Raw genomic sequence first — 24469 nt, forward strand, 5'->3', positions numbered from 1 at the left:
TATATCGAGGACCCAAAGATTGCAAATAAAAGGATCGATGCCACAAGGACATACAAAAATAGAGGCAAGCAATCAAAAGATACCAAATGGAACAAACAATCATATGGTCCTTCGAACCACATGAATAAAAGATATTATGATAAAGGCAACAGAGTGTTTTATCAAAACTAGAGAAGCTCCCCATGATTTGTGCACTAATAAGAGATTTTTGTATTTGATACAAGTGCACAAAATAGGATCGTTGCTCCCCCAAAATTAATAAAAACACACAACGAGTGCAAGAAGATAGATGAGACAATAAGCATATCGCTTGCACAAAACAAAGGGTTGAGCAACATGTAAAAGAAGCAACTTAAGAATAGGCTCAACCAAAATAATGTGTGTGAGTCATGGCAAAGCACTTGAGAAGACTAAGATAAGGATGAGCATTACTCATCAACATAGTCTTGATGAAATGAGAAACAAAGTGCAAGATATATCATTCCCACACACACATACTAGAAAATGGGTTCACAAGCTTACTAATAAACAAAATAAGAACCAACGCTTGCCACAACCCATGGTGAAGATAGGAAATAAGAACCTTGTCAAGAGGAGGGACACCAATCGAAATGGCAAAACCCTGATCAAGACAAGCATGAGGAAAAATAATCTTCACACCCAAAGAGTGCATCAAGATGTAGGAAATAAGATACACACTCAAGACAAATCCTTCCACGAAGCCACCAAAATTGAAAAAGGAAATGCAACAGTGGATGTGAAAGAAAAGAGGATATAAATTAGAGATGTAACTTCTCTCATGTGTAAAAGATTCTAAGTAGAAGACAATCATAATGATATATATCCACAGAGAAGGATGTACACACGAAATGGTTACAAGAAGGAACAAACAAGATATCCAAAAGGAAGTCATAAATATATCAATAAGGTCTTTGCTTGGAATCATAGCACATGGACTAATATTTTCTTATTGTACAATATGAACTTCCAACATACGAACATCAAAGACATCCCAACTAGCAATAAGACATCATTGTTTGGATGCTTTGAGAAAGGAAACAAGTACTACAAGAACAAATCAAGAGATTCATGCAATGATGCAACTTGGAAAAGAAAAGACAGGTTTGGGCCTTTGCAAGAAATGAATGCATGAAGTAGATACTTGTTACCGAGACAACATTGGATTGATGTAGTAGATAGTTGTTCGTTGATCATCCTAACTTGGCTCCAATAATCGCATGGTCTCAACACCTTCCTTATAGGTGAGCCGAGCATCCAACGCATTTCCAATTGTTCCTGGAACAACAAAACAAACAAAATGGTGCCCAAGCTCATTGGGACCAAAGAGTTAGAAAACCAACAATACATAGGCCAAACTCCACATATATATGTGCACATAGATATGAATTTGAATTTCATGCACACTTTAACCAATTTATGACAAGGTGGAGTTTCCCCTATATATTAGGTCAAAGAAAGGAAGCAAGCAAAAGAAGCTATATATAGTAAATATGCATGCTCAAGGCTTTCAAGAATAAACCCAACGCAAAGTTGATAATACACCAAAAGACAAGGTATCAAGTGATAATAAGATACCAAACGAAAAACTATCACTTGAAGGATATTAATTAAAAGATACCTCAAGGATGAGATATCCATTTACACATGCCAAATAAAAGGAAACACAATACCAATTGAAGGAAAACAAACACGAGGTATCTAGTTTCCAAAAGAGAGCTAGGTTCCAACAAACCAAACCCTCGACAAATTTTCATGATGGCACAAAGCATCATAAAGAGAAAGACTTACCTCCCATCAACACACACTTGATGGGGATCAAAAGATTTTATGATGGGCGAATAAAGAGAGTGTTCTAAAGAAAATAGGATAGCTCCCCCAAGGGATGTGAATTATATAGAATTTGCTTTTAAATACAAAATGCACAAGATGGGATCATCACTTTCTCTATATCTGTAAAAACACTAGACATGTTAAAATAGATCCACAAGAGGCAAGGAAGACAAAAGAAACACAAAATCGAATGTAAAGACGATTAGCAATTCCTACCACATGATGGGAATACCAATTGTCAAGGACAAGAAGTATTTTGGAAATGATACTCATTGGTAGATCGCAAATATATCCAAGATCATCTTTACCCATCAAACGCAAGCAAATGACACTTGTAGAGCTAACATGACAACTAGGAACAAGATAATTTACAATATCAACACTAAGTGGCAATACCTCAAGTGTACACATTTTCTAGGCTTGTAATATGCACATAGTATATTACTCCCCCATAATGTGATAACCCAACAATATTAACAAGTGGCAAATTAAAACCAACAAGAGATAATTAATGGACCATATAGAATTTGAATTTCTCATGAGTAAGACATACCACATAGAAACTAGATAATCTTGAAATATCAATACTAAGTGGTATTCCCCATGTATACACATTTATAGGATTGTGAGGTGTGCAAAGCACATCACTCCCCCACAATGGGATAATCCATTAATCTCTCACAAGAGCCAACAATAATATAAACAAGATGCAAAAAGGCTCAATACAAGACTCACATGTACATGATATGCAAACCAACATACACATACTCAATTACTCAAGATAAGCAAGTTGGAAGCACAAAAGATACAAACACATGCAAGGTACAAAACCACAACATGCAAAGGGGCAAGCAACTAACAATGTAAACAGTTTAAGTATAATTTACCGTAAGGAGGCACATTGGATACAAGATAGAAAGTCGATAATCCAAATGACTTGGCTTGAGATAATATGAATGATGAAGACCCCTTAATTCTTCATTATGTATCCAAGTCTCTAATGTCCTCCACATTCACCTATTGATCAAGTTTGAGCTTGTTGGTCCCCAACCACGTTGGGTCCTAAGAGGTTAGTCACAATAGGCTTGGCAACCCAAATGGTACTTTTCTTGACACCACTTTGAGTACCAACAAACTTGGAAAACACATTACCAACATTATCCTTCCCAAGAGAATATATATCATCAATAATGATTGGGTTGGATAAATTACCTCTCGTGCAAGAAGAAGCGAAGTGACCCTTCTCACGACATAAGTAGCAACATCTACCCTTTAATTTCTTCCCTATTGATTTCTCAACATGAGGAGTGTTGGCTTGTGTCTTCTTGGGAAGGGGCCTTTCTTAAACTTGTAGTTGAGTATGTGATTGAACTTGTGGCCGCTTCCCTTGTTGCTTGTGACTTTAGGGCTTCTTCTTTAGTGGGCAAGATATAACACGGTGCCCTTCAATTTTGCACTTGAAGCAAATAATTTTGGCCGAATTCTTGACTTGTTCTTGGCCCTTCTTCTTGAAGATTTTGGACTTATTCTTCTTGTTGGAGTTGAATCCAAGTCCATCTTTGTCATTTGGGGATTTTTGCCCACACAAGACATTGTTGAGTGTGGACATTCCTTCATGACTCTTTTCCAAGTCTTTCTTCAAGGAAGTGACTTGGGCCTTGAGCTCTTTGATTTCCTCTACATGGTTAGTATCAACACAAGTACTAGAGGAAGTATAAGCTTCATTGTTAGAGCAACAAGGCATGGAAAGTAATTCATCACAAGATGTAGCAACATTATGATTAGATGAATTATAAGGACTAGCACATGGCAATATAGATTTTTGACTAGAAGTAGTGCTAATGTCCACATGAGGCTCACTCGATGTTACCTTGGTAGTAATAGCCTCATGAGATAATTTTACCACATTATGGGATACTAGAAGATCAACATGAGAGCTTGTGAGCATTACATGACTTTCTTCCAATTTCCCATAATTGCTAGATAGCAACTCAAGTTGAGCCCTTAGCTCAACATTCTCCTTTAAAATGGATGCTTCACAAGAAGTAGAGTTAGTAGCACAAGCATCATTATTAACAATAAGAGGAGAGGGCAACTTGGAAAGCTCTTTAGCATATGAAGCTTCAAGTTGAGCATGAGACTCGGTGAGTTCGATGAGCGAACTCTTAATAGCCCTTGAGCCATTTTCGAGGTGCTCATAGTCCTCAACGAGTTTAGCATGTGCAACTTCAAGCTTATCGCTTTTAGTTCTAAAATCATTAGCCACCTCGAGAGCTCTATGATGGGATTCCTTTAATCTAGATAATTCTATAGCAAAGGTTTCCTCAAGAGATTCCTTGGTGGTTTGTTAATTTTTAAGAGCTTGAGATAGCTCCGCGATCTCGTTAGCGTAATCACGCTCATGACCTTCCATTGTCTCAATGGTGGCCTCATGCTCCTCGAGATGAGCTTCCAACTCCTCAATGTATTTCTTGCCCTCAGTGGCAATAGACATGATTTCCAAGAAGTTGGAACAAGCAAGTTTATTCTTATAAAGAGATTTAAAAATCATTTCACCCTTAATATTTAAGGATGCAATAATATCACTCTCTTCATCATTATCCTCATCCTCATTATCATCAACATCATCATCATGAGATACATTGGGATTCAAAGTAGGAGATACCTTTGAAGCCTTAGCCATAAGGCAAAAGTGAGTAACAATAGATGATGATGTAGGATCCCTTGAAGCATCATTCAAGGCCACATCTTGTTCCATGGAGTGATGAATTTCCTCTACATTGTTAGCACAACAACTCGAGGAAATATATACATTTTGATCATGGCAACAAGATATAGGAAGCATATCATCATGAGATTTAGTCAAGCAGTTTTTACATGATATGCAAGGACTATCAAGACAAGCATGTAAAACATTGAGAGTGCTCGAAGTGTTAATGCCCAAAGATGAATCATTGCGATAATATAGTGAAGAAGGATCATCAACAATAAACCCACTATCATCATTGCAATGATCACCACTACTCACCATGTAGGTGAAGTAGATGAAGTTGAGAAGAGAACACGACCGAAGGTGGAGGGAGAACAATCATTCCTACAAATCTTGGGCGTACCATATTTATCTTGAAGCTTTGTCCACAACTCATGAGCATCCCGGAATGGCATGAGTTGAAATATAACTACATTGCTCAAAGCATCAATAAGCACATTAGAAGCTTGAGCATCGAGATAAGAGTTTTTCTCATCCTCTAAAGATATATTTTGAGAATCCTTTGGAGGAGAAAAACCCATATCTACAATTCGCTCTAAATTTGGGTCCAAGACCCGAAAGTGATTAAGCATGCCAATTCCCCAAACATCAAAATTTGTGCCATCGAAATTAAGAGTGTGAGTGAATCCTGAACCCCTAGTCGACATCCTTACTCTCTAGGTGGTTAAACCTAATAAAGAGAGACCTATGTCTGATACCAATTGAAAAGACGTGGATGTCGCCTAGAGGGGGGGGGGGTGAATAGGCGCTTTAAAATAATTACGGTTTAGGCTTGAACAAATGCGGAATAAAACTAACGTTTAATTTGTCAAGCACAAAACCTAAAACAACTAGGCTCACCTATGTGCACCAACAACTTATGCTAAGCAAGATAAACAACTAAGTGATAGCAAGATATATGACAATAAACAATATGGCTATCACAAAGTAAAGTGCATAAGTAAAGGGTTCGGGTAAGAGATAACCGAGGCACGCAGAGACGATGATGTATCCCAAAGTTCACACCCTTGCGGATGCTAATCTCCGTTGGAGCGGTGTGGAGGCACAATGCTCCCCAAGATGCCACTAAGGCCACCGTAATCTCCTCACGCCCTCGCACAATGCAAGATGTCGTGATTCCACTAAGGGACCCTTGAGGGCGGTCACCGAACCCGTAAAAATGGCAACCCTTGGGGGCGGTCAGCGGTACCCATACAACTTACTCGGGACAATCTCCACAACCTAATTGGAGACCCCGACGCTTGCCCGGAGCTTTACACCACAATGATTGAGCTCCGAGACACCACCAAGCTTCTAGGACGCCAAAGCATCCATGAAGAACAATCTCTAGGGCACCAAGTACCAAAGGGTAATAAGCTTCTCAACTTCTCACTTCCACGTATCACCGTGGAGAAATCAAACCGATGCAACTAATGCAATGGCAAGAACACACGAAATGGTCAAGTCCCTCACACTCAAATCCCTCCACAACAACAAAAGCTATGAAGAAATATGAGAGGAAGAACAAGGAGCTCACAAAGAACTCCAAGATCTAGATCCAAGGGGTTCCCCTCGCATAGAGGAGAAAGTGACTGGTGGACATGTAGATCCAGATCTCCTCTCTCTTTTCCCTCAAGAACTAGCAAGAATCATTGGAGGGTTTGAGAGTTCGCAATCTCTAAGAAGGTCAACAATGGGGGAAGAACACGAGCTCAACTGATAAGAAAACACCAAGAGGGAAGAAGGACCCTTTTATATAGTGGGGGAAAGAATCATACCGTTACTCCCACTTACAGCCCGAGCATAACGGTACTACCGCTGCCCCAAGCGGTACTACCACTCAGGGAGGAGCGGTACTACCGCTGCCCCTGGCGGTAGTACCGCTAGACACTGGCGGTACTACCGCTACCCCTGGCGGTACTACCGCTAGAGAAAGTCTTCGCAAAAAGTCCGACGGAGAACAACCGCTCATAGAGAGGTACTACCGTCCCGAAGCAGTACTACCGCCCAACTAGAGTGGTACTACTGCTCCTAGAGCAGTACTACCGCTAGGGAGCGGTAGTAAAAAATTACTGCCGCTCTGGGGGCGGTACTACTGCTCTGGGGGCGGTACTACCGCTGGATACTGAAACTGCTCTAACTTTTGCATACGGACTCCGAATTCAACGAAACCAAGTTTGCATATGGAAAGCTAACGAAATGAGATAACACAATCTTGATAGAAATATCAATAAGAAACAAGTGAGAAAAGGCCCATAATAAAATGGTGAGAACCCTTCTTCGAATAAGACCGGTAAAAACTCCCAACATCGAAAACATCATAGAAGATGCATATGGACTCCGTGTTCGATGAACTCGAGCTTGTCATGAAGATGACCATAAGCTCTAAAACTCACAAAGAGAAACACCAAACAAGAACCAAGAAGTATGATGCAAGGATGCAAATGGTTTGAGCTCTCAACGAACGATACGATCAAGCTACTCACTTGAGAGCCCCCCTTGACAGTACGACAATCTATCCTAAAACAGAAAACCTATCAAGGGCAAACCTATACCTTGCACCTCGTCCTCTTGAGCTAAATGATGATGATCTTGGATTCCTCAAGATGGACCACCTTTCTTGATTGCGTTGGCTTGATGAAGACTAGTTGATTGCTCCCCATACTCACTATGGGCGAGCCACTCTTCAGCATATCTTCACAAGTCCATTGCCACCACAATGGACGGCAAGCTTCAAGCTTGATATATTCATGTTGATCCACTTGAACTTTTACACTACAATCTTGATGACGATCACCACTTGATGTCATCCTTCATGTGTTGTATTAGATCTTCCTTTTGACGCAAGCCCATGGAAACACACCTAACCCCCACAAAGAACTCTCACGAAGACCATGGGTTAGTACACAAACACATAATGGACAATGCTTACCATACCATGGGATCACTTGATCCCTTTCGGTACATCTTGTATGATTTGTGTGTTGATCATCTTGATTTACTCTTTGTCTAACGATCTTGATCAACCTTGTGTCTCTATGACCATTCTTTGGATAATACCTTGAATACCATCTTGGTCATCATATAAACTCCTTGAACCCAACAGATGGACTTCAATAAGTGCCTATGGACAAATCCTATAAATATAACTTAAGGCAAGCATTAGTCCATATGAATTGTCATCAATTACCAAAACCACATATGGAGAAATATGCTCTAACATATGGGAAAGATGATCCCTAAGAGCTTCATAGCCTTCTACTCCCATAGGAGTTGTCAGGATTCCCTGTGGGGACCTCGACTTACGAGTCGAGATCGCCGTGCTCAGTGATTCCAGAGATCAATGCTCACCGAACACAGATACCGAATAAAGGAGTCTTACATCCATACATACTATTTGATATAGTAAATGACCACGTCGGTTGAGTCTTACATATATAGGGCCTTAAAGGCCTACACTCCAAACTGGACCAATAGCGGAATTATTGGTTGAAAGCGTGAACCCATGCCATCAGCCTTAACCTACAGGCATTCTGACTGGGAAGCATCCTAGCTCGCAAGAACGTCACCGAGTTAATCTTCACCATATCCTGTTCTTTCACACCTGGTCAATGAAATAACTAGTGGCAAGCCAATGAGTACTTTGAATGTATCGCAAACAACCCATGATATGAACAATGAAGGCGAAGGATAACAATATCATGCATCTTTGGTGTAAGTCATCTAGGTGGAATGATCATGAATATGCATCAAGTTAAAGAATTACTTTTGAAGAACATGTTACAAATATCAATATATCTGTCGAGGGCTGAACCATCCGGGTTCACCCTATATGCCAAGTCACCGAACTTAGTCATATCATTACTTTCATAGCAACTCCTTTTTCAGCACCACTCACACTCACACTTGGTTTATGCGGAAATAACCGGACGTAGTTTAAGCAGGATTACCCAACTGTCCTTGATCGTGGACACGGCTATTCGAATAGTTTACACTCTGCAGAGGTAGTACGCTGGACCCACGAGATCCAGGAAACTTCCGGGTCATCCACGACTCGCGGTATATAACATACCCGAGGTAAGTACCCGATCGATGCCTTTCCCCTGACGATACTAGACAAAGAGGTCCACTCGATTGGTACCCAACCCACATGTTGTACGTCTTACGAGCACCAACTCTGGACAATACCAACCATGCGGGGACCAACGGTGTGACTGGAACTCATAAAAATGGCATAGTCGTCCTACCTGGCACGACCCCATCACGAGAGTGACCACACGTCACTCCTGCCACTAGTAATGTGGCTCTTTGCTAGCACCGACCAGAGTAATTAACATAGCCCCGTCCCACGAGGGGTAACGTGGTCGTACTGGTAAGGTTGGGACGATCGACACATCATAAATCTAATCCCATTTCCGAAACCATACTCACACAAATATTGGGTGCATCACTTCACCGAAAGTGACCACCTAACTCATCATCACCCTCGGGCATTAGTGGCACCCGACGGGGGTTTAGTAAATTCTTGCTTTATGTCAACAACATGCTCATGATAATACTACTTCTATCTTTACTTGTCAACATGGTAATAGCAGGACCCTCAAGGGGTAGGGTCAAGCTCAATGCATGTGCTCCGGGGGAGCCTTCGGTAAAATCATATCAAATGATTACCGACACTTATGATCATATGCAACGGGAATACTTGCTATTTTAACATGCAAAGTAACATATGCTCAGTCATGGTCAAATGGCTGCTTGCCTTGCTCACGTACGTCCTCGGGGTCTTCGAGGTCTTCCGCTCCAACTCCGAATACGCCGTCTACCCGTCAACTATCGTGAGAAACAATTACAGTAAGCCACACAGCAAGCAAAAACAAAAGTGTCCTATAAATAGAAGTTTTATTTTTCTTGGACCTCTCTGGTCATAAGAAAAATACCTGAATCTTTGCCAAGGGGGGTTGGATCATCAGGGGTGTTTGAATGGAGGAAAAGAGGAATAGGTGTTTATTGAAGAAGCCCACAGAAATCATTCTCTTAAAAATGAGTGGAGGCACTCAATAAACAGAGCATGATTTTAGAAATATTTAGGAAGTTGATTCACTGGATTTGGAGTTTATATGAATATTCTAGGAGTTTTCTAATATGGAATAAATAGCAATAGGAAGCTATTTATTTATTGCAACAGAAGTAAGTCACACAAAAATGTTGATCAAGGCTTCAAAAATAGGGCATGATTTTAGAGGGCTCTAGAATTTGGAATCACTCCATTTGGAGTTGATTTGGAACTTATAGGAATTTTGAAACGTGGGACATATATATCCAGATTTGGATTTTGGGCAATAACACTACAGAAAATCTTCTTGGAAAAATGTGCAAAGCACATATGTGGATATAGCTTGAATTTAGGAACCTGTGGGAATTTGAATCAAGCAATTTGGAGTTAGTATGAATTTTGGATGGATTTACGAAGTTATGCAAAAACATAAAATTGAGAAAGGCTTCAATCCCCAGGAACTATCCTGCGCCCACATGCGCTGGGGAGGGAATGGGCCGACCCGGCTGCCTCAGCCTCGAGGGGCTGGTGACACCGAAGGCGTATTTTGAGGAATACGTCGTCCTCGCAGGGAGGCAACATCTTGGGTAGGCGCGACCACTTATCCCGGGGCCCGACCGAGGTGAGGCTGACGAGGGGGGGGTCCCGCCTGTCTGATGCATCTCCCACCTCCCGCTCACGCAAGGGAGGGTCAGGGGCTCGAGGTTGCGCCGGCTCCTGCTCCTTTGGCCATCCCCGGCGAGACCCGGCACACTCGAGGGCACGGGCGGCCGCGCCGCGCCCGACCAGGCGCCACGCGCTAGTGGGGAGGGGCGGTAGCGACGCCGGCAGGGTGGCCATGACCCACGAGGGAGGCCGCCGGCTTCCATGGCCTCGGGCGCGCGATGCCGAGGGAGGAGAGGGGACGCAGAGGGAGGGATGCGCGACCACGGGGAGGCTCACCGGACAGCCCAGGGGCGAGGGGAAACCCCCTGGGTTGGCTAGGCTCACGCGGGGACCTTCGGGAGTTCGGCCATGACTATGGCAGGAGGAGGAGGTGGACCTGGGAAGTGGTGGGGCTTGAATAGGGAGCCTGGGATGCTCTCCAGTAAGAGGGGAGCAAGAGAGACTTGGGAAGAGGGAGATAAGAGAGGAGGAGGAGGGAGGAGAGCTTGGAAGCTCTCGGGTACACCCATGGGCATGGGTGCCAGATGTCCCAGAGGAACCTTGGAAGCTAGCTAGTGGATGGAGATGCTTGGAATGGTCAAAGGAAGGCTCCGAGACACACTGGGGCATCTTGGTTCAACAAGAAATGGACTGGAGGAAAGCAACAAAGTGCAGAGCACCCATATTGCAGTCCAGGGTGGTGGTCACCACGAGCACCAGTGCCAACAGGGTCCTAATGACCAGTCAAGATGTCTGGGAGGTGGGGCATGCTATCTCGAAGGTGAGTGAGGAGTTTGGCTTCAAGTGGAGTTGATTTGAACGGCTATTGACCGAGGTAAACATTTCAGCAGGAAACTAGGGGCTGATACAAGTGGTTTTTACAGGCAGGGATGGGAGGTGAAACCATGTCCTCGAGCATCTGGTATGGAAGGACTACACATCTGCAAAATTTCAGCTCAAGCAAAGAATTGTAGCTAGCACTTGCTGTACAAAGCTACCTTTCAGCCATAAATCAACTTGAGGATGTGCTGCTCATTTTCTCCACATGGGCATGCCACCTCTTGGCTTGAAACAATACCTTGGAGTGCTAGATACCCTCTGGAAAGAGATGGGGGCTTTGTCTTAAGCATAAGGGAGGCAAGAGGGGTAAAATTAGTGATTCCAAGGGTAAAATGAGAGAAAGTTACAAAGGATCCTTCTCCAATAATTGGCCAGTGGCCATGGGGATGTTACTGGAAGTAAAATGTAAGTAGAGATAGCTGTGGTAGAAAGTTGAGCTCAAGGGTAAAAGTGGAAGGGGTAAAAGAAGCCAATTTAGTGAGTGCACACAAGGTGTTTGATCTGTGGTTAGGCTACCATATGGATTCCAATGGCTATGAAACTTAACAGGATCAAATGATAGATGAAAATAAGCTTGCACACCAAATTTGAGATTTGCTGGAGAAGTTTTCCAATGTAGACTTGGAAAACACCTAAAATGGGCATAAATGGCTTTCTGATTACAACCCTATTCAAATCAATTCCCACAAATCCAATATTTGGTGCAGGGGAATTATTTGAGCATTAAGGCAGGCACAAAAAGTTTGAGGTCAATTGGAGAAACTTTATAATGTAAAGTTTACCAAAGTCAAAAATCAGCAGAGAGGGTTTTGAGGGTCTTAGGACAAGTTATTCTATTCTCCTTGATGCACCACTTGGTGTGGATGCATTATTGGAATATTAGAACATGTCCAACAAATTTGAGCACAATTGGAGACACTTCACAATGTAGAGTTGCTCAAATTTGAATCTAGACAGATAGGGTTTTAGAATAATTAGGGAAGTCAAATCAACTTGGATTGAGTTGAAACTTGGCAAGGTCATCAGGCATAACATAGGTGACACGCTGGAATTTTACTGGAATTTATTGAGAATATTTCTTATAGAAATATCCCAAAAGCTTGAAATAGGCAGGTATGGTTTTGGAGGGGTTTGACCAATATTTTGAACATGACCATGTGTTGAAACTCATATATATGGAATAAATATATCCAGTGAGTTTCCCTAAATTTTCTTAAATATTTTGAAGGCAATAAAAATAACTTTCCTTCATATGAGACCATTTCTGGCCTCACAGAAAGGTACTTAAAAATAATAATAAAATAACTTTTAAAATAATAATATTGTGGTTTTTGGAAGACATTTTGATAATAGGTTTTAAATAAAATAATTGGTGCAAAATAATTTCCCTAATTATGAGGACTTGTAGTACAAATCTCATCTCAGGGGTTTGAAAGTTTAATTCAAAGAAATGCCTTTGGTGAGAAGATATTATTTGGTAAAAATAGAGTTTGGTCCTAAACACATGGCATGATCATTAGGCAGGAGAACATGGGCTAAGGAGGTGAGTTGGAGAATAGCAAGAATCATTGGGGATCAACACAAGCATACCAGCAAGCACGCAACGAATAGTCAATTCAAGCATCACAAGCATTCACAAAATTTTGAAATTGGTCCTAATTTTTGAAATAAGCTAATTAGTCAGGAAAGCTAAACACAGGGTGTTACATTCCCCAAATATTAAGGGTGAAATATATCAACAACAAAGTTTTCCCTCACTTAAGAACCAAGGTTTATTGAACGAGAAGGAGATTCTAAGCAAACAATAGCACCTGCGCACAAATAAGATAAAAACTTGCACCTAATGTGGCAGGAGGGTTGTCAAGCCCTTGTCTTGCTAGTTCAAGAGTAAAAGCAAATAGAGATAGATGGTAATGAGGAAATAGTAAGGCAATAAAAGAGCAAATTTTGTAGAAGAAAGAATTGATGGAGAATAGACTCCGGGGCAATAGGTTCACTGGTGGCATCTCTCTCAAAAACATGTGAATGTCATGATAAACATATTATAGTTGGGCCACTAAAAAGATTGCAATATTTAGGACGATGACCATTCATGGCGTAATCTCATATAGGCATTACATTTATGATAAGTAGACCGTTCATTCATCTGCATCTAGTACTAATACCCCATGCCAAAACTGTTATCTAGCCTGCATATTAAGCTATTAAGTTTGTAAGAAACATAATATCACGATAAGAAAGATGACATAGTGTATCCAGGAAGAAGTCAATCAATATGACCAAACTCCAACGTTTATCCTTAGTGGCAACAATACGTGTCTTTGCCCTTTTGTCATTGGGTTAGAGCACCCAAGACTGAACTCACTATAAAGCACAACTCCCTCTGAAGAAAAACCCATCAAACTTGGCCAAAGGAAATAGATAGATCGGAGAGCTTACAAAGGTATTTAATTATGCAGCAACGAAACTCAAAAAGATTCAATTTATTTCGATGAATAATCTGATCAAGAAGCACCAATTCATCATGCCCTAACAAACACACCACCGACTACATCGAATTGATCTTGATCAAGAATGATAACATGGTATTGAACATTAGAGAGAGGGAGGGAGAGATGGAGGCAGAGAGAGAGAGAGAGAGAGAGAGAGAAGCCATCTAGCTACTACTATGGACCCGTAGGTCCAAGGGATCTACTCACACATGGTCATGGAGGTAGAAAGGTTGATGAAGATGGCTCACGCAATGACTTCCTCCTCCGGCACGGCTCGAGATGAAATATCTTCGGAAGAGAGACTTGCGGCGGCGATAAAATATTTTAGAGACACAACCAATAGTTTCAGTAATTATAGGAAATTATGGCGGTGGAATCAGGTCAAGGTGGTAAGTAGGAGCCCCACACGGGCAAGGGGCGCTTCCACCCCATGGTCGTGTCACCTATCCGTGTGGGACCCTCGTGGCTTGTCTCAATCCTTCCCAAAGCTTCGGGTAACCTCCATTCGATATTGATTACTTGCGAAACCAAAAACAAGTAGAAAACATGAAGTGACATTGGACACTAAATTAATAGGTTAGTCCATAAAAATAATATAATAACATAAAATAAAAAAGTATGGATACGTTTGAGACATATCATAGCCCTCAACTTACATACATGGTTGGAGCTATGGTTTTACAAAGAACACATATCTCATTTGGGCCGCCACCATGATGACTTCGGGCCAAGATGGTCCTCGAGGCGCCTACTCGTTTCTTGGGGTTACCTTCCGTCCTTGACTCCTTGGTGGGCCTCGTGGGTCGCTTGTCAAGCCTGCTGCCAGCCTCCCCCATCGGATGTCACCCCCGGTGTATAACATCGCCAGTTTGCTAAAAACATATTCAATTTTAAAGATTTAAATATATAAAATTCATAAATTCTACAAAAAGCTCACATATTTGACTAATGGGCCAGCGACCATCGCTCGCTGACTTATTGACCATTGACTATTCGAAAAAGGGAAAATGTTTCTTCAAAAAAGTTCGAAAACAGATTTTGTACTATAAAGAATGGTAAAATGTTCGTGAATCTGAAAAAAGCTCAAGACTTGGAAAAGTTTGTCATTTAAAAGTTCACAAAAAAGTCAAATGAAGTAAAAAGATTAATAAAATCTGGGAAAAGTTTCACAAATTGAAGAAAGTTCATGGATTTGAATAAAAACTTCATGAATTTATGAAAAGTTTATGAATTCGAGAAAAAAAGGAATAAATAAAAAAGGAGCTAAAAGAAAACCTGGCAAATCCTACGCTGGGGAAAACCAAAAGAAAAACCGCCTAAAAAAGCCAAAAGAACCTTCATGGGAAGGTTTCAAATCAAGTTGGGAAAAGGACCTACATAGACCAGGCCATTTTGATACATAGTGCTATGGAGGGATGTGTGACAAGTAACAAAAATGCTTACAATTGAAGCATAAGGCGCCAAATAGGATTTGACCGAAACAAGCACTCCGCGCAGCAATCATTCCTCAAAAAGATCTGACTGACCCAAATTTAATTTTGACACAACTTACATATAGCTAAAGTATATTTATTATATGAACGAGACATGTATATATTACCATGAAAAACGTATGCATCACGAGAGAGAATACATAGCTAGCACACGAGCACGACACACAACGGACGTACACGCGACGTCTCAGCTAGGTTGGCACAATTAACCCATGCATATTTAGTCGATGAAGAGATGGGTCAATTGAACTGGACGAGGGAGTTGTACACCGTGTCGGGCTGCTAGTTGGCGGGGATGACTTGCTCGACGACGAGCGACTTGTCGGACTCGTTTGTGACTTGCAGCGAAAAGGGCCCCTGCAGTGGGCGATGCGTGTCGAGCCGCCAGATGGAGCCCCACGACTCCTTCATGGGCCTCCAGACCCCCGTCGGCTCACCATTCTCCGATCGCGACTCCATGAGGTCCACCTGAGCCACATCGCCGTCACCGTTCTCGTACTCCACGAGGAACGCTAGGTAGTTCGGGTTCGACCCCTGCTCCACGTGGAACGTCACCAACAACCCCGGGTACTGGCACGACACCCTACAATGGATCACTGTCGGCGTCACAAAATTTACTATCTTGGCGATCGATCTCCTATGCTGCTACTTAGGTCACGAGCAACCAAAGACAACGAAAGGAGAGTACCAAAAAGTACGAGACCTCTTGAACTGCATGTCGATGATGCCGGCGTGGCGGAGCTCGTCATTTTGGCCGTCCTTGGCCATGGCTTCATATGATATAATGTAGGTAGGAAGAAGTCAATAAATATGAGCAAACCCCGTCATTTTATACTTTGACAACAATACAATACGTGCCTTGTTCCTTTTTGTCACTCGCTTAGAGCACTGCAAGATCGAACCTACTACAAAGAACAATTTCCTATGAACAAAGCCTATCGAACTTGTCCAAAGAAGATAGATAGATCGGAGAGCATACAAAGCTATTTAATTATGACCCCCCCCCCAAAAGATTCAATTGATTTCAGTGAACAATCTGATCATAAATTAAAAATTCAGAATGTCCCAACAAACACACCATCGATTACATCAAATTAATCTCGATCAAGAACGAGAACATGGTATTGAAGATCCAAAAAAGAGAGAGAACCATCTAACTACTATTACGAACACATAGGTCCAAAAGAAACTACTCACACATGGTCATGGAGGTAGCAAGGTTGATGAAGAGATGGCTTCGACATGGCTTCCTTCTCCGGCAGGGATCCAGAACATGGTTCCAAATGGGATCTTTTCATGATAGAGACTTGTGACGGTGATAAAAATCTTCTAGAGTCATGATGGATGGTTTTGGCATTTATAGAAAATTATGCCGGTGGGATCAGGTCAAGGCGATAAAGTAAGGGCCCCACACGGGCAAGGGACGCGAGAATCCCCCTAGTCATGCCACCTGTCCGTGTGGGACCCTTATGGCTCATCTCGATCTCTCCCAAAGCTTCCAGTGTTTCTTATTGCCCAACAAAATCATATTAAATCAATAACGTATTTGACCTCCGTAGATATTGATTTATTGTGAAACCAAAAACACGCAGAAAAGAGGAACCAATATTGGCACTAAACTAATAGGCCAGTCTACAAAAAACAGTATAAATTACTATAAACATATATAAACATGATACTATATTATCACAAAACAATCAAAAATTAGAGATACGTTTGAGACATATCATGACCCTTCATCATATATACATGATGGGAGCTAGGGTTTTTACAAGGAACAAATCACATCTCGCACACCGCCATGATGACTTGGGGCCAAGATGGTCCTAGAGGCGCGTGCTGGTCGCTTTGGGTTTCCTTTCGTCCTTGACTCCTTGGTGAGTCTTGTGGGTCCATTGTCAAGTCAGCTGCGGGTCTCGCTTGTCGGAAGTGACCCCCGATGTATGACACCATCGGTTTGCTAAAAGAAAAAATGAATTTGTTTTTAAGATTTAAATGTTAAAAAAATCACAAATTCAACAAAACTATTCACGGATATGACCGGTGGCGTTCGTTGACCGCTGACCCATTGACCATTGATTTATCAAAAAAAGAAAAAAATTATTTAATTTTCCCAAAAAAGTTCAATAAATATATTTTTAATAAAATTTTGTAAGAACTTCGTGAATTTAAAAATACACCAAGACTTGGAAAAGTTTGTATTTTAAAAAGTTTGCAAACATAAAAAAGAATGAATTAAAGAAAAAGATTCCAAGAATTTGGAAAAAAGGATTCACAAATTTAAGAAAAAATCCACAGATTTGAATAAAAGGTTCATAAATTTGTGAAAATTCATGATTTTGATAAAAAGAAAAATGAAAAACGAAAATAAAAACAGAAAAAGAATAAAATAAATAGGAATGAAAAGAAAACCAGTCTAATCCTGTGCTAGGGAAAATCAAAAGAAAAAACCGCTGAAAAAAATCGACAAATTTTTCATGGAAGATTTCCAAAACATGGTGAAAAAACAGGCCTATATGGGCGACTATTTTGTTACACAATGCTATGGAGTGATTTGCGCCAAGTAACAAAAATGGCTACAACTGAAGCATAAGGCGCCAAATAGAATTTGACCCAAACACCCACGCAGCAAGGAAAGTAAAAAGCATGAATCTTGGAGCAGCAATCAACGGCCAAAACGACCGACTGGCCTAAATTTAGTTTTCACGCAACTTACATATAGCCAAAGTACCTTTATTATATTATATGAAGAAACATGTTATACTATATTACCATGAAAAGCGTATGCACTACGAGAGAGAATACGTAACTAGTACACGAGGACGACACACACCGGACGTCACAAGCGACGTCTCAGCTAGCTTGGCACAAGCCGCACAATTAACCCATGCATGGATGTGCATGCCTTCCATGGATGGGTGGAAGAGATCAATCGAATTGAACGAGGGAGCTGTACACCATGTCGGGCTGCCAGTCTGCGGGGATGACCTGCTCGGCGACGAGCGACCTGCCGGACTCGTTCGTGACTCGCAGCGAAAAGGGCCCCTGCAGCGGGCGGTGCGTGTCCAGCCGCCAGATGGAGCCCCACGACTCCCTCATCGGCCTCCAGACCCCCGTCGGCTCACCATTCTCCGGCCGCGACTCCATGAGGTCCACCTGCGCCACATCGCCGTCACCGTTCCCGTACTCCACCAGGATCGCCAGGTAGTTCGGGTTCGACCCCTGCTCCACGTGGAACGTCACCGACAACCCCGGGTACTGGCACGGCACCCTGCAATGGATGAGTGCCGGCGTCACAAAATATACAGTACTATCTTGGCGAATGGCGATCGATCTCCTATGCTGCTACGTATGTCTTGTCAGGAGCAAACAAAAATAACAAAAGCAGAGTGCCAAAAAGTAGGAGACCTCTTGAACTGCATGTCGATGATGCCGGCGTGGCGGAGCTCGTCGTTTTGGCCGTCCTTGGCCATGGCGCCGAAGGCGGTGCCGCTGAGGTCGAAGTGGTAGCGGGACACCGGGTAGTAGTTCATGTCGGTGATGATCACCGTCTCAGGGACGCCGGAGCAGGCTGCGTGAGCCACGCACCTTATCTGCACACAGCGCAACAATCCAAGATCCATCAGCTTGGAAAAACAAACGAAACGACAAGCACTCTACCGTCATTGTCAAGCGACTGCAATGTCGGCCACAGTGGCTGACCTGGTAGCACGAGCCGCATCCCTTGCCGTCCTTGAAGAGCGGCTCATTGCCGCACGACGTCATGGCGTTGAACGGCGGCAGGTTCACGTTCTTGAACCCGCATGCGCCACCATTGTCGTCAGGCCCGGCGCCGCCGGGAGCGCCGTACCAGGTGGCCCTGGCGTCGAGCCAGCCGTCGCCGTCGACGTTTGTGCCGCTGCCCCCGGTGCTGGGGCTGGGGGTGGGGGTAGCGGGGGCAGGTGTAGGTGTGGGGGAGTGTCCAGGGCAGAATATGGCAGGCAGAAACCAAAAGCAGCCGCAGCAGCCATCGGCGGAGAGCAGGCAGAAGAGTGCGACCGTAACGGCGTAGGAGGATGCCGGTGCCATTGTTCGCTGGCTCGCTGATCTGGCCGGTTGCTGATGGCCGTACTCTGGTGGTTAATGACTTAATGCCGTTGGGGGGCGTGTGAATTTATAGGCCGGCAACCCACTTGCTAGCTTCTTCTTCGTCTACCAGATCAGAAGGAGGAATGGACGAAGGAATGAATGAACGGAGATGGCGGATGGAGAAAGGAGTAGCCGTGATGGCATGGCCGGTTCACATGTGGATGGCGGGACTCGCCCAACTGGTTGCTATACACCATTACCCGTGGTCACGGGATGCATTTGTCTCTGCTTTTAAAAATCAAATCATACATATATACTGCATTTACAGGTGCTTCCTCCATGTATTTATGCATGCAGCCAACGTAGCATCATGCAGATTGCAGATCATAGAGGCATCTGTTTCTTGGCGTTTTCTACGGTGCCGTATAATACACTGCCACATGATTCGTCTTGCAACCAAGCTTGTGTTTTTATGCACTGCCAAAATACCAAACTAGTGCTACGAAAATGCGTTAGCTTAACAGGTAAATATGAATGCCTAGAATAGGTGATGTATTTTACATTACAAAGATAAGGTTGGAGTAAAATATAGATCTGCAAAAAATGCTTTTTTACATCACCGAAAACATCCAACTCTAATAACTGTTGTAAAATAGAGCAACCGCGCACGACAGCCGCTCCAACATATGATGTAAAAATAGATCAGCCGCACAACAACAACCAACAACAACATGTGTCAATGGAAATCATCCAAAATTTCATCACACACATTGCATATGAGTTTGACAAAAGTGCAAAATAGAATAAACTTTGCAAGATCGCCACACACATAATCAACAATATGTCAAATTCATCATAAACATAGCAAAGTTCATACAGAAAGTTAAAACATAGTTCATACTAGAAACATAAAACACATATCATAGCGATACTATTTCATACTATTTCTACCTGATCATCATTAAACATAAAAACTACTTGTCGGAAGCGGTCACGAATGCGCAAAACGTTTCGGAGTCGTGGAGCTCATCGTTCCCGTCCTACACCTCTAGTGCGGATTGAACATGGATCATCGTCTATGAATGGGCCTTGTCCTCCCGCTGCTCGGCCTCCGTGAGTTTCCTCTGATTGGTCGGAGATTCACGTGGAGTAATGAGCAATCTCCTCCAACGCTTGTTCACCTAGACTGCGCTTTCTACAATGTTGATTGGGAACTGCTATTCCCGGCGACCAAACTGCTGCCGCAAGCCTCATCCGTGTTTGACCACTGCCCGCTTCTGTTAAGAAATGATGATATATTTGCAATCAATAAGAGATTCCAGTTCGAATCGTACTGGTTGCACGTCAGCAGTTTTAAGGAAGTTGTGGAGCAGTCGTGGAACTCTTCCATAGATCGTTGTCTCCCTATCACGCCTAGATTTCAAACTATGGCGGCTTAGCAAAGCACTTAGAGCTTAGAGCAAAAATTTCATGGGTGATATTCAGAGGCAGCTTGCTATATGCACAGAGTTACGGCTGCAATTGGACACTGCCCAAGACCACATGTCACTGTCCTCGGCCGAGTGCGAATTGTGCTCAAATCTAGAATCGCGAGCATTAGGGCTTGCCATGCTTCTGAAAACAAAGCCGAGGGAGCGTAATCGTGTTACGTGGCTCAAAGCTGGTGATGCCAACACCAGGTTCTTCCAGAGGAAAGCCAACACCACGCATCGTAGAAACGCCATTCACGTGCTGCAGGGCACGAACGGTCCAATCACAAACAATGTCGCAATGGGAGAGCTTGCGCGAGAGCACTTCAGCAGGATTTTCGGTTTCGAGAAACGCGTCGCGTCTGTGATGAACTCGGACCATCTTGATCTTGATCAGGCGGATCTAGCGGATATAGAGGGGTTTTTCTCTATTGAGGAAATCAAACAAGCCATCGACGACCTTCGGTTCGACAAAGCGCCTGGGCCAGATGGCTACTCATGCGCCTTTTACAAAAACTGTTGGGATACCATCAAGGGCGATGTGCATGAGGCGATCCATCAGCTCTACCAGCTAGTCTCGTCAGGGCTGGCTCACATAAGCAAGGCTCTAATTGTACTCACCCCAAAACTGCATGGAGCCTCCTCCCTGAAGGATTTCAGACCAATCTCCCTCGTCCATAGCATTATCAAGATTTTCACTAAGCTGCTTGCCAGCCGCCTTGCATCAAACTTGTCTGCTTTGGTTGACCGATGCCAGAGCGCCTTCATTAAAAAACGAAGCATTCAAGAGAATTTCTGTATGTGCAAAACACGGTCAGATATTTGCATAAACATAAGAAGCCGACAATCATGCTGAAACTTGATATTGCTAAGGCCTTCGAGTCAGTTCCCTGGACCTACATTTTGGACATGCTGGAAGCGAGGGGATTTGGGCCTAGATGATGGGAGTGGATCGCCATGATTCTGCGCACATCCTCGTCGCGCATACAGATCAATGGCCTTTTATCTGATGGTGTGCAACACCGCCAAGGATTCAGGCAAGGGGACCCTGTCTCCCCTTTCCCTTTCATCCTTGCCATGGATCCTTTACAACAAATGTTCCGCCTGGCTACGGATGAGGGGCTGCTATCTAAGCTGCCCGAGCGAAGGAAATGGATGCGATGCTCCTTCTACGCGGATGATGTCGCGCTGTTCATGAATTCCAATGTTAGAGACGCCCAAATGATCAAGCTAATTATAAACTGCTTTGGGGAAATTTCAGGGTTGCGCATGAATATCTCCAAGAGCTTCGCATTACCAATCAGATGCGATTCCTTGGATCTGTCGACCATCCTGGCGCCCCTTGGCATTGCCACGACGTAATTCCTTGTGACTTATCTGGGGATGCCACTATCACTTCGACATCTCACAAAGGTGGACCTTGACCCCTTGGTTTTCAAATTTGGTGACAAACTATCGTTCTTGAAAGGTAGATTGATGGCGAAGAGTGGTCGTTTGATACTCCTGAAGTCAAACCTCATCCCTCTGGCAATTTACATGATGACGGTGCACCGACTTCCACACTGGGTTCTCAAGCGTTTGGTGCAACTATGCCGGGCATTTCTATGGAGTGGAGAAAGCACATGTAATGGAGGAAATTGTCGGGTGGCATGGAGCCTAGTCTACCGGCCAAAGCACGTGGGAGGGTTGGGGGTCATGGATTTATCAAAGTTTGGTACGATATTGCGGCTGAGATGGATATGGATGGCTTGGAGAGAGCCAGGTCGACCTTGGGCGCCAGGTCTGCTGTCGTGCAATTAAAGCGACCGCATGCTATTCTCCATGGCTACAGAGATCTTAGTTGGCGATGGCGCAACAATGAGTTTTTGGAAGGATAGATGGCTACATGGATATTGACCGAAAGTGGTCGCACCGTCCCTCTTCAAAATTTCATGTCGAAAAAATCGAACTGTATGTGAGGCGCTTGAAAGCGACACCTATATAGCTAACCTCGCACGAGGTCTCTCTGAGGATATGATCCCGGAGCTTACTGTGCTGGCCGACCTTCTGGACAAGGGAGAACTGAGACCGTGCCAATCAGATTCTATCCGCTGGCGCCTATCCTCGGACGGTTAATACTTGGCGCGTTCAGCCTACCGACTCCAATTTGCAGGGTTGATACCGCTAGATAGACATAGGATCATATGGGCATCTTGGGCTCCTATGAAATGCAGGTTTTTTGTTTGGACGGCGGTGCTGAAAAAAATCCTTACCGTTGATGCACTGATGAGAAGGGGTTGGGAGAACAACTACTTCTGTCTGCTCTGCGTCCGTAGCCTCGAGACGCGAGCGCACCTTCTGATAATCGAACAACCCATGGACGAGGGGTATATGGGATGCCATTGCGTCCCTAGCAAATTTGAACGCGCTACAAACGTCCAGCTGGTGCACGAACGGTGACCTGATGGAATGGATGAATAGATGTTACTCGGCGGCTTCGAAGGACAAGAAGAAAGGCACCATGTCGCTCTTACACCTGGTGTCTTGGGAAGTTTGGCGTCAAAGGAACATGAGGATTTTTCAGCACGACAAACTCTCTAGGTCGGACCTTCTCGTCAGAATCAGAGAATAAATCAGGCTATGGAACATGGCGGGAGGAGGGATTCCTTTCGAACCAGGCTGAGCTGGTTTTCCTCCATTTCTTCTTCTTGTTTTTTAGCGTCACTTTCTACATCTTTTGCTCGTGTTTTCCCTCTTGTCTTTTGTTACCTTGTAATGGTTCACCCTTCTGATAATTAAATTTGGCAATCCATTGCCAACATTAAATAAAATAGTACTCCAACTCATTCTGGACATACTCCGGATTTTCCCACGCGAACCTCTCCATCGCCACTTCATCACTCTCGTCGGGAGCAATGTGAATTCGCGACATCTTCTTCTTCACTTCAATCGGCCATATGGTAAGATTCTTCGGGCCGATGAACTCCACTTGCTCCCGGGTTTCGATCTTTGGAAAATTCAGCTTGTGGCTCATTTGGTCGACGCGCCGCATGGCGATGTCATGCGCATGCGCCGCCTCGTCGATGGACTCAAAGGTGCCGAGCTAGTAGTGACGGCCATCACATTGGAACTCCACACCAAAGTTGTCGGAGAGGCGCATCCGCACACCCGCGAAGCTGAACTTGCTCTTCGACGGCTTGTTCGACTGCATGACGATGGTGCATGTGTGGGTTCGATGCAGGCGACAGTGGCAATTGGAGACGACGTGCCAAACTGTGGCAGGGTGTCAGGGAGTGATGGTGTCCTGGATTATGGGTTGCACACCACCACGGCTCGTCATATATCTGCCAGACCGGGGACCCATCGATAACTAAAGAATGGGCCCCGCATGCCCTGGCCCTCGGCGTGATCAAGATGGAGTTGTGGGATGACATGGCATACACTTCAAGTCATATTTGAATGATCGGCATGTTTATCCCGAGATTGTAATCGACCATGTGTAAACCCTGTATAACCCTGTGCTTATATAAGTCGTGGGGTTTAGTCTGTAGTGGTAGGGATGTCGTGATTGTAACCGACCATGTGTATGCCCTCGATACCCTTCGATCGACATGGATGTCATGATGAAGGACGTCCCTTCTGCCCGAGTACCCACGGTCTCCCCGGTCAAGGCTCTCACCGAGACTGGTGGTGAGAGTGCTACTCCTAGGGTTGGAGCCGCACTCGGGGCCGCCACACGTGCTTCCTCACTGGTCCCAGTTGTGGCCAACCTCTTCGCGCTGCTCCACATCCTTGAGGACCAGGTGGGCGCGGGACAAGCATGCCATGAT

General features: G+C 43.9%; 2 protein-coding genes across 2 annotated transcripts; both read right to left on the reverse strand.

Annotated features, from left to right (window-relative positions):
• Window positions 1-15396: 15396 nt before the first annotated feature.
• Window positions 15397-15891, reverse strand: LOC123402443 (expansin-B7-like). Its single transcript, XM_045096367.1, has 2 exons — window positions 15827-15891; window positions 15397-15706 (listed from the first exon to the last, which is right to left on the reverse strand). Exons 1-2 carry the CDS (start codon window positions 15889-15891, stop codon window positions 15406-15408), a joined length of 366 nt encoding a protein of 121 aa, XP_044952302.1. The 3' UTR covers window positions 15397-15405.
• A 1885-nt stretch (window positions 15892-17776) lies between these two features.
• Window positions 17777-19372, reverse strand: LOC123402441 (expansin-B7-like). Its single transcript, XM_045096366.1, has 3 exons — window positions 18826-19372; window positions 18532-18716; window positions 17777-18394 (listed from the first exon to the last, which is right to left on the reverse strand). The coding sequence occupies exons 1-3, from the start codon at window positions 19189-19191 to the stop codon at window positions 18052-18054; spliced, it is 894 nt and encodes a 297-aa protein (XP_044952301.1). The 5' UTR covers window positions 19192-19372; the 3' UTR covers window positions 17777-18051.
• Window positions 19373-24469: the final 5097 nt, after the last annotated feature.

The sequence above is a fragment of the Hordeum vulgare genome, chromosome 6H, assembly GCF_904849725.1.
Source record: "Hordeum vulgare subsp. vulgare chromosome 6H, MorexV3_pseudomolecules_assembly, whole genome shotgun sequence".
Lineage (NCBI taxonomy): Eukaryota > Viridiplantae > Streptophyta > Magnoliopsida > Poales > Poaceae > Hordeum > Hordeum vulgare.